This window comes from Pseudonaja textilis, chromosome 6 (genome assembly GCF_049901715.1).
Source record: "Pseudonaja textilis isolate UNSWEBS1 chromosome 6, rPseTex1.2, whole genome shotgun sequence".
Lineage (NCBI taxonomy): Eukaryota > Metazoa > Chordata > Lepidosauria > Squamata > Elapidae > Pseudonaja > Pseudonaja textilis.
Genome location: NC_141995.1, coordinates 21,476,970 through 21,488,973, shown reverse-complemented (window position 1 = coordinate 21,488,973; position 12,004 = coordinate 21,476,970). Strand labels below are relative to the sequence as shown.

At 37.0% G+C, this 12,004-nt stretch overlaps 1 protein-coding gene across 15 annotated transcripts in view; it reads left to right on the top strand.

The window, feature by feature from the left end:
* The window catches only part of CAMK2D (calcium/calmodulin dependent protein kinase II delta), a 137,287-nt gene that overhangs the window by 58,820 nt on the left and 66,463 nt on the right, over positions 1 to 12,004 (top strand). For all 15 annotated transcript variants that reach the window (XM_026698173.2, XM_087935994.1, XM_087935992.1 and 12 more), the window contains exon 3: positions 1,454 to 1,513. In XM_026698173.2, the coding sequence (XP_026553958.1) occupies positions 1,454 to 1,513 (60 nt within the window). The remainder of the gene's footprint in view (positions 1 to 1,453; positions 1,514 to 12,004) is intronic.

Below are 12,004 nucleotides of genomic sequence, written 5' to 3'. Positions count from 1 at the left end.
AAGAAAACGTGCTACTTATAGACCATTTCATTAAACTGTTTGAAAAGCTATCTCTGTGTATACATCTCTGTGTATATCTCTATTTGTACTTTGTGCTAATTCTAACAGCAAGGTTATATTTTTTTGTGAAAGATTAAGAGATAACATAATTAAATCTGGGTTTTGTTATGTACTTGGAGTCTTTTTTTCCTTAAATATACATAGTCTTGACTTACAACTATTCATTTAGTGACTATTTGAACTTTCAACGGCACTGAAAAAAGTGACTTATGACTTCTTTTCACACCTACGAAAATTCACCTTTCACCTATGAAAATTGCACTGTCCCAGATCATGTGATTTGTAACCTTCCAGCTGACTGGAAGTCAATGGGGGAAGCTGGATTTACTTAACAACTACATGAGTCACTTAACAACTGCAATGATTAACAACTGTGGCAAAAAAGCTCGTAAAATGGGATACAATTTAGTTGACAGCTGCCTTGCTTAGCAGTGAAAATTTTGGTTACAAGTCAAAGACTAGCTGTAAACTAGGAGATGTTTGGATTAAGACAGTGCAGATGAATAAGTTAGTCATATCTAGGTGGCAAAAACTGGAGCTTTGTGTACCTTTATGTACATAAATCACAGCTTTAGGTACATAAAACAATTTTATAAAATTTATAAAATTTTATTTTTATAATTTTATACATTTTTGTAAAACAATCAGAGCTTTATGAACCTATATGTATTTTTATGATTGATTGATTGTACCTCATCTAGTGGGCATCTAGATTTTTGCCACCCAGATACACTATACCTACCTCTTCCTCTGCCTTCTCAGAATACATTTCTCTCCTTTTTCACTCATTGATTATGGTTATCATTTACTGAAATTCTAAAATTGGCAATGATTTTTGTAAAATATAATTTCTGAAAATTATTAATGATACACTGTTAAGTTTTTTTTTTTTAAAGAGCAGGCCTATATATCCTTTGCTAGCCTCATGCGATCTATTGATTGGAAGTCTCTTCATTAAAGTTGTTCACAGTTATAGTGAAAGCCTATGCTCGTATCATATATTTTCTGCTCATGGTTATACTTTCAAATATCTCCCTCAGGAAAGGGAAGAAGAATAAAGAAGAAGGGAGAGAATCAAATGGGAAGTGGAAAATGAAACTGGAGAACATGGAAAATAGTTCTTTAACCTCTGAAAACCACAGTTTTATAATGAATACTGAGCAGGATATGAAAGTGAAATTTTATACTTTCAATTTTTGACTTGATTAGGTGTGATGATCATTTCCTGTTTTGTTTTTGTCAGGAAAACATCTATCTTGAATCCAGAATTGTTGCAATTTAAATTATATGAAGTGCATTATGTATTGTATGGAGAGATTATAATTTGTTTTGCCTCCGTTAAAATCCAAAAAATATTTTCCCCTAAAACTATGTATATTTTAATTTCTTACAGATCACCAGAAATTAGAGAGAGAAGCTAGAATCTGTCGCCTTTTGAAGCACCCTAATATTGGTAAGAATATAGAAGTATACATCCATTGAGAATCTTAAGACAATAACCTTGAAGATAGTTTCATAAAAGTAAGAGATAAAAGAGGAGAAGCAATACTTGTTTTACTCTGGTGTAGTACTGTTTTCATAAGAGACATAAGCTCCTTTCAGATGTGGATATTATAATACATGGTGATCATTTAACAGGAACAATCCTAGCATTATTATCTCACCCTTGGAACACAAACTGCTCCATTTTATCCACTTATCCACTGTGTCCAAAATGAAGAACATGAAGCATTGACGACAATTAGTGTCTTCTTAAAACTCTAAACTATGGTTCCTTTAGATAAAGAAACAAATTTCACACACTATTTTTTGCAGTTGGGTGGTTAAAAAACATAGTTATGATAAACATGATTTTTGGTTCAAGCAGTATTATTTTAAAGTAGAGATGAAAACGTCTAGTCTTAGGGTTGTCCAAGAGGAAGAATAACTCCTTTTTATGACTAGGTTTGGAACTTGGCCTAGGAAAGCATCTGTTTTCTCAGAATTCACTGTATATATTTGGATATGCAAATATTTCCCAGTTTCACAGTTTCCCTTCCCCATACAGAGATAATGCTATGTCACTTTTACTATACTTTGAACAAGAGACAATTGGGAAGGTCTTGCGATATTTGAACTCATTTGTTGCCATAGAGTGAACCATGCCCTTCCTGACAAAGTGAAACACATGAAACTTGTTGAGGAATTTATAGCACATCAAGTTCAGTTTTGCACATTGTGCAAGAAGTCATTGACTTACAATCACACTTGGAACAGCGTTTCCGTTTCCAAGCAATGTGGTCATAAGCATGATGTTGCATGACTGCTTTGCTTAGCAATGGTAATTTTGATATTCCTTGTTGTTGTCATTAAGCAAGAATCCACCCCAATCTAAACCAAACCAGGTGTGAGCTGTCCCATCACCAAGATCTGGTTCTTCCAAAATAAGGAAATGCCTCCCCTTCAATTCCCCTCCCCCAGTACCTCTTAATTCCATCTCTTCCCCCTCCCTGGGAAACTCCCAACAGCGCAATGCAAAGCCATAGCTTTACAGGAAGTGTCCCAATCCAGTCCCAGCCATAGTTGCTCTCACCACTATGCTGTCAACCATTGGAGTTTTGATTTCATCTGGGCTGTTACTTGGAACCTGACATTTGCGCTTTGAGGCCTCTGCTTCCCTAGCTAACCTTCACTGTCGTCTTGATCCCACTGCTGACAAGGCATTTCCACCCTGCCTCTTCAGGAGGGCCACATGAAGCCATATTCCCCTGGTCCCATGAGAAAGCCATTGTCCATGACTTTGGGAAGAAAGTTTCATGCTCCTTGAATGAGCAGGCTAGTCATGCTTATTCAACAGTGGGAACAAAAGGACCAAAGTGAAGGTTAGCTAAAATGGTAGGGGCCATGGAGTGCTGGGGACCAAAAGGGCATATATCAGGGGCGGGGGGGAGAGAGGTAAGCAACTGGAGAGAGTTGAAGTGCCTCTGTAGTCATAAGTGCAGGCAGGCTGCCAAGCACCCACATTTTGATTATGTGACCATATGGACACTGCATTGGTTTATTCAGGGACCAATTCTGAGTCCCTTTGTCCAGTGCAGGGGTGGGATTCTACCAGTTTGCACCTATTCGCTAGAACAGTTGTTAACATTCTAAGCAGTTCGGAGAACCGATTGTTAGAACAAATTACTGGCCTAATCCTGTAAGGAAGGCAGGAAGGAAACGTTCTGGTGTTGCTTATAGAAACTGCTTCTCATTCTTAGCAGGACTAGACTTCTTGTCTCTGGAACGTCTCTGGAATTTTTTTCCCCCTTGTTTGCTGGTACTTTGCTTGTGTGGAGTGACCATTCAAAGTTACAATGGCACTGAAAAAAGTGACTTATGATCATTTTTCACACTTACGGCTGTTCTAGCATCCCCACAGTCATGAGAGGCCAGGTGAGAAGATGGTGCCTCGATGTGAGTGATATTGAGTTGGCCACACCCAGCCAATAACATGACCACCAAGCCATGTCCACCCAGTCACATGACCACCAAGCCACGCCTAACACCTAAGCCACGCCTACAGAACCGGTTGTTAAAAATTTTGAATCCCACCCCTGGTTCAGTGCCATTGTAACAATCATTAAAGAAATGGCTGCAAGTTGAGGACTACATATATATATATATAGACAGTCTTACAAACCGTTGCAGTACTGCTCTGTTGCATTATCCTATCTAAAATGATGATTTGGTGGTTCCTGTCAGTTTGAATATATTTATGGACATAGAAAAGCTATTGCTTGATTTTGGGCCTCTGGCATAGAGTTCAGCAGGTTTTCTTTTATGGTGATAATCCTAAATTCCTTGGTCCTTATTGTGCATCTGTGAAAAATAGAGAATGTTGACGTTATATAAGACTTGGCTATTTGGTCTGAGGAAAGTAATACCCACTTTTGTATTGGTGAGATTAAAATGGATTATTTTTCATTCTATATGATAGAAGAGAAAAATATGTTTGCATGAAATAGGCAATTCCAGCGTGGCAGAGTTAGAAAAGACTTGAGGCCAGAAGATTGTAATTTTGTTTCTTGCATCAAAATGTTGGCCACATTTGGATGCAATTTTCTCCTTGAGTTGCTACTCTTTTGGGAGGAAGGAAGTCAGAGACCAGAGTATTTCAAGGATAAAAAGGGCTTTCTGCCTGTTCCAGAATATATATCTCAGTATAATTATTCTTGTAGTTTTATCTTGCTTGAAACACTTGGTTTCCTTTGTAATCACTAAGATTCAGTGTAATGCCTTTAATTATTTAGAAGACATGCATTTAAAAAAGGTTAAACATATTAATCTTTAAATAAAATAACTGAAAACTGCAATTATATATGTTTATATGTATGTACACACACAAACTGCCAAGCTGTTGAGGGGAGGCAGTGTTTTGGGAAGTGCAGAAAACGAGTAAGAAAGTTCAAGCTAAAGAAATTACAGCATGAGATTAAATAAAGGATGGAAAAGCTAGCTAAATCTAGTTTACACCAACATTGTTCATTGTATGGTTCTATAAATTTATATTGTTGCAAACCATACTTGATTGTTTATAGGTGTTCTTCAACTTATGATTACATAATTGGGACTAGAATGTCCATTGTTAAGTAGGGTGGGTTGTTAAATGAGTGACAACCTTATTTTATGACCTTTTTTTGGCCACAATTGTTAAGTGAATCAAGTGGTTGTTAAGCAAATCTGGCTTTCCCCATTGTTTTTGCTTCTTGGAAGGCAGCTGGGAAGCTCACGAAGGGTGACTACATTATCCCTGGAGATCCTGAAAATGTCATGTACACATACCCATGGCCAAGCGCCTGAATGTTGATGAGGGTGTGATCAATGTAAGGATACTACTGCAACAGTCATAAGAGCATGACCAGTTGTAAATGACTTTTTTCAGCATTATTGTCACTTTGAATGGTTGCGAAACAAAAATGGTTGTAAGTCTACAATTACCTGGACGTTATAGATTTATTTTGATTTTTGAAGGGTTTTTTTTAAGCTCTCATCAACACCATCCAACCATGATTTGCTCAGTATTGATGTTCCTCAATGAACTCTTCTTTTATATATTTGGGATTTATTTGCTCCAACCTACTGTACCTTCATAGTTATTCTTTTTTCAAACCAGTCACTCTCTTTAAACCTTAATCCACATTCATTCAATACTTACTCAGCCTTGATTCTACCTGCTCTGGTTTTCCATGTACAGTTTTAAAATGCCTCATTCCCACTGCATTCTGCAGTGTTTTTATGTTTCTCTTAACCACAAAATAGCAGAAGCATGCTGATAATCACAGTCATTCTGCTTCTTTTGACAGACATCCATTTCTCATGTGAGATTATTACCCATTATATTGTACCAGTCTCAGCAGATCTTAAATTTTCTCTGCATAGTATCCCTTCTTCTACCAAAGAACCATACTTATTTATTTACTTTTATTTACACATAAATAAAACTCAGACCCATCTCTTGATCAGAGTGGAAATTTATCTGCCTGCTCTGTTCTTTATTTTTTATGTGTAACTTGAAATTAGACACTCCACTCAAAGCGTAACTCTTGATTTTTAAAAAATATATTCATTTTCAGATGTACCTGCCTTGGTTTCTGATACATTCATTTTCAGTTCAAGTGGCATGTTGAAACGTGCAATCCATTTAGGAGTTGCTGCAAATAGCCAACATGATATAATCTGCATACAAAAACACATATGTTTAAATGCATGCACCTGCCCCACCCACATGGCTGTTGTACTTCTAGAGAGGCCTGAGAGGCCTGGAATCTTTCTGTTGGGCCTAGTTCTTTCTTCTGCTGCTGGCCTGCTCTCCAGTTGATTGTCGGCCAGCTGCTTCTTCGTTGTCTACCTCCCATGCCATGAGTCTACTGTTTTTCATTACTCCCATAATCCTTCCCCTTTCTGACTGTTTTCTACCCGTATACAATAAATGAATGGAAGTATACTTAAATGTACTATATTTAAGTATATAGACCTGGTGTGAATCTTTCTGTGCGTAAAATATGTACAAATAGAAGAGGAGTTTGTTCCTATTTCTGCCACATAGACACAAACCCATCTGGGTAACCTTGGGCCAGTCATGATCTCTCAGACAATAAAACTATAGGGACTTCTCCAGCCAATCTCCAGGATCAAAAACTAACTCAATGGTGCACATGCACAACAACAGGTTTTTTGAATGTGTTTCTTAACTTCCAGGAATTTTTGTACTGACTATACTAATGAGGAACTCTGGAGCCCACTATATAAGACTAGACAGCAAGAACCTGTTCTATACAATGAGCATAGAAATGGTAGTAGACGTGGGCAAATTAAATATATAGTTGTTGTATTTCACTTGTTTCTTGCCATGCATCTTCCATTTGTGCACAAACTAATTCACGAAACTTTGAAGATTCCCAAATGATAGCTAATAATCTAGTTTGTTAGGAGAATGGCAACAATTCCAGGCATCATTGTAATAAACCTGCTAAAGTTTTCATTGGTCAAATAGACATTGTTGGGTCTTGGTTTATGTCTGGGAAATGCTTGATGTTTTAATTACCAGAGGAAGCATGTAAATCTGCAGAGGAACCCTATGAAAGTACCAGTAATGCACTTATTAGTCCACATCCTTTTTAGTATGTCATTTGGTTCCAGAAGAAAATAGAGATAGAGCATTTAAAAATCCAAGAAAAAATACAAAAAGCAACCCAGTTTTAGGTCCTCTCAAATGTCTTCCTTCTGTGTAGCTGGATGGCCACATGAAAAGGGCAATTGTGTCTGTGAAAGGAATGGAATTTATGTAAGAGAGAAAGAGAGTTCTAACTTGGTGAAGGCTTCTTATGTAAGTTCTATTGAATAGTGCCAAATTTCCTCGGAAGTCAAAGGAAACGGTAGCGTGTGAGAAGAATTTGGGTCCTGAGGAAAATAGGGTCTGTCTGTCTTATCTGCCACTGCACACATTTCCTGACAGCTTCTTTTTACTTTGAATCAAGATCAGAGAATCTTCACAAATGGATTTTATGAAGCTTTAGTCCACTGGCATATGTTTTTTTAATGAAATTAATTATTTATGTAAAACGTTTTTATCCCACTTTTCTACATCAAAAAGCACTTAAACCTTCATTTAACATGAGATTAAATATTTTTATTTCAACTTTTCAACTTGTGAACAAGTTACATAAATATTTCAACTGCCATAGTTGACCAGGAAATATGCTTCCTATTATTAACGAAACCCTTTGTATCCTTGGACAATTTGGGAGAATTTAAAACTTACTCTTTAAAATGCAGTTATAAAGTACAATCTTGTGCCATAATTGTCTACTCAAATAATTGGTACTGGTAAATATATGCCATTCACCTCTAGATATTATCTATAAAATTATTTCATCTGAAGAACATTTTATTAAAAAGCAACATTTTAAAAATAACATTTCATGGTAAAAACAAATTATCTATTTGGATTTTCTTAACTTTTTCATGTTTGAATGTTGGATGTTTACAAAAAGAAATAGCAAAGCCAGTATCTAATTCTCATCTAGAAGTACTGTTATGAACTACCCTTTAGAAGGAAAATATCATTACAGAACATTGCTGGGCAGGACATGAAATTCACATAACATTTTTCAAAATAAATTTGTTTTTGAGGAGAATATGATAATATACCAACCATTTATTAGTTGGTAATTGCCTTATATGTGCAGGGAACTAATTTTTAACTAATTTCTAATAAGAAATGGCAGTATCACAAAATAATTACAAATATGACTTTGTAGATGAATATGGAGATCATATTTACTTTTTAAATATTTTTAATCATTTAAACCTATATAAATCATAACAAAGCTAATACAACAGTAACAATTTCAGACAGAATTACTACATTTCATTTTAGCTGAAATATTATGCAATAACTGGAGCCAATTTAGTGGCATTACAGCATCAGATAGAAATCAGGAGGCTGAGTTTTGCATTAGGCACAAAGCCAGCTGGGTGATCTTGGTCACTTTCTCTCAGCCCTAGGAAGAAAGCAGTGACAAACATTAGAAACTTTGCCAAGAATCTTGTGAGGGCTTGTTCAAATATCCATAAGGAATCAAAAATTCCACTTGGAGACAGGAAATAAATAATATACAACAGCTACAGGATACAGAATGATGAAAACAAACTATAGAAGTATAAAAAAAGAAATGTTTCAAAGTAATAATAATGAAATATAATATGTAGCAATGTCTTTCTTCAGCTAAGGATTATTTGCCTGTTATGCACTGTCCTAATTCTGTTAGTGGGGCTGTTTTGCAAAATGTTGACTTGTAATTTTTGCCATTTAAATAATAGCTTTATTATAAACTAAAAGCTATATATATGCAGTTGATTATAAAATACAGGATTTCCAATATTAATGTGTGTGTGTGTGTGTGGGTGTGTGTGAAGATAAATATGTGTATTTGTGTGTACAGGTAATCCTTGACTTAAAACAGTTTCTTTAGCAACCATTCTAAGTTACAACAGCACTGAAAAAAGTGGCTTAGGACCATTTTTCACTCTTATGACTCTTACAGCATCCCCATGGTCACATGATCAAAATTCAGATGCTTGAAAACTGATTCATATTTGTGACTGTTGCTGTGTCCAGGGGTCATGTGATCACATTTGTGGCTGTCTGACAAGCGAAGTCAATGGGGAAGCCAGATTCTTTTAACAACCATGTTACTAACTTAACAACGGCAGTGATTCATTTAACAATTGTGCCAAGAAAGCTCATAAAAATGGGCCAAAATTCACTTAACAAATGTTTCACTTAGTAACAGACGTTTCAGGCTCAACTGTAGTCAAAAGTTGAGGACTACCTATATATATGTGTGCCAACCCGGGTTTAAATCCTAGATTCTTTCTGTCTCTCTTTTTGCTATTATTTTCTTAGAATATGAGAGGTGACATATCACAGTGTTTTCATAACAGGTTTGTCTGGTCTACAGCTCTTTCATTCTGGCCTTGCAGGTTTTAGTATCAAACTTTGCAAAACATGTAAGCTATGATTACTTAACACACCTTGGTTAAATAAGTTATCATTCACAATATAAAGGTTGCATTATGCTCAGGATTTTATTCTTTTTAGGTATCTATACTAAAATACCATTTTGATAATTCATTTTCCCTAAGTTAAAGGAGTAATGAAATGGTTGAAAGCTATACAATTTCTGTGTGCACATAGAATTCAAGGCTCACATATGTCAAGTAAAAGAACTGTCAGAAACAATTAAATATATGTAATTGGAGAATAACAGCTCACATTTTTGTGGCTACAATAAGATTGCTTTTCTTGGATTCTACCTCCAATGCAAAGCAATTTACATGTCAATGTAGTTCAGCTAAAAGTGTCCATGACGCTGCCAGAATTTTTCCTTTGCTGATGCTTTAAATTACTCTTTAGTTAAGCAATCTTTGAATCAGGATTAGTATCCATCAAACAAAGCTTTTAAAACCAATGATTCGCAGTGTAATGTAACTGAATGGCTGTCAGTTTGGGCCCTCTGAGTGGACTTTCCAGCTATAATCTTGGATGGAGTTGAATGAGATTGGTGTCCAATCTGGGGATACTCTTAGACTCAGAATTCTTGCTTGAAGAACATGTGACAGCTATGGCATGAGGGCCTTTGCAAAGCTCTAATTAATATGCATGTTCTTGGATTGGGAGGCCCTCTAGATAGTCATTCATGATTTAATCACCATGCTGATTGGACTATTGCAACTGTAGGGGGCTGCTCTTGAAGTTGACTTGGAAATTACAATTAGTGCAAAATCCAACAGGACAAGTACTGGTTGCTGGTCACCTTCCAGGTACACATTGTGTCACAGATGAAAATGAGCACCTCACTACACTTCAGATTCTTTTGTTTTGAAAGGATTGAACAACTATAAACTGTTGGCCAGTGGATGTCCAAATGAGTTAACAGCACACTTTCTTTGGGGAGATCCTTTTCATGTACCCCAGACCCAGAGTCACCCTGAACAAATGGGCCTATCCAGTGCCTTCTTCCCTTTGCAATTATGGTGACATACAGACAACAACACATATATATCTTTGTGTCCTGATCAGTGTACACTTGAGGACCTCATAGCAGCATGGCAGGATTTGTTTAACTTGTCATACTTTAATCTTGTATTTTATATTTTATTTTAATTGTGATGCTTCTGACACAAATAAACAAATCTTCCAGATACAATTTCTGAAGTATATTTAGTTGTCTTGCCCAGTTATGTTTTTTATTATTATTTTTATTCTTTTAAAATGTAAGCCTTCATCATTCTGATTTCAGTCTTTAAACCTATTATCTGTCTGTCTGTCCGTCCTTTCATTTACCCAGCCCATCCATCCATCTACACACACACACACACACACACACACACACACACCTTTTGGAATCTCCTGTTACAATCTGCTTTCTTTTGGATATACTGTATAATATTCTTACGTTTATCTCTTATCTGGAATCGAATGATGGTAAAACTGATTTACTAAAGTTTGAAATAAATATACCATGTTTCCAGTAAATGTGTTACTTAGGGAAATGAAAATTCAGACAAAGTATATATCCTCTGTTTTGAGGGACATCACAGTGTTGGTGTCATGAATTGATCAGTATTGATCAGTGGAAGATGCAGAATTGAAAACGGTTTGAAGGTGCCAACTAAAAGTCAAACTTCATGTATAGCAGCTCTGTCTTCTATTAATTAAAGTTGAAAATTGCTTCTGCCAGCCATCAGCTTCACTGATTTTAGGAACCCTTGCTAGGATAATGAAACATTTCTGTTTCTAACAAAGTTGTGTAGAACTTGACTGCACAGCCTTGACAATTGCAAGTGTAGTGTCAAACATAGCAGCAATCATTTCCTTCCTTTTGTTTCAAATGTTGTTTCTTCTGGCCCCCTCCTTTTCTTTCTTTCTTTCTTTCTTTCTTTCTTTCTTTCTTTCTTTCTTTCTTTCTTTCTTTCTTTCTTTCTTTCTTTCTCTCTCCCTCTCTCTCTCTCCCCCCCCTCTCTCTCACACACACACTTCTAAATGTATTTAATATAGTAAAGCAGTTGCAGGCAATATACACTGCTCAAAAAAATAAAGGGAACACTTAAACAGCACAATGTAACTCCAAGTCAATCACACTTCTGTGAAATCAAACTGTCCACTTAGGTAGCAACACTGATTGACAATCAATTTCACATGCTGTTGTGCAAATGGAATAGACAACAGGTGGAAAGCATAGGCAGGTAGCAAGACATCCCCAATAAAGGAGTGGCTCTGCAGGTGGTGACCACAGACCACTTCTCAATTCCTATGCTTTCTGGCTGATGGTTTGGTCACTTTTAAATGCTGGCGGTGCTTTCACTCTAGTAGTAACATGAGATGGAGTCTACAACCCACACAAGTGGCTCAGGTAGTGCAGCTCATCCAGGATGGGACATCAATGCGAGCTGTGGCAAGAAGGTTTGCTGTGTCTGTCAGCATAGTGTCCAGAGCATGGAGGCGCTACCAGGAGACAGGCCAGTACATCAGGAGATGTGGTGGAGGCTGTAGGAGGGCAACAACCCAGCATCAGGACCACTACCTCCGCCTTTGTGTAAGGAGGGACAGGAGGAGCACTGCCAGAGCCCTGCAAACAAATGTGCATGTGGCTGCTCAAACAGTCAGAAACAGACTCCATGAGGGTGGTATGAGGGCCGGACGTCCACAGGTGGGGGTTGTGCTTACAACCCAACACCGTGCAGGACGTTTGGCATTTGCCAGAGAACACCAAAATTGGCAAATTCAGCACTGTGCTCATCACAGATGAAAGCAGGTTCACACTGAGCACATGTGACAGACGTGACAGGGTCTGGAGAAGCCGTGGAGAATTTTCTGCTGCCTGCAACATCCTCCAGCACGACCAGTTTGGCAGTGGGT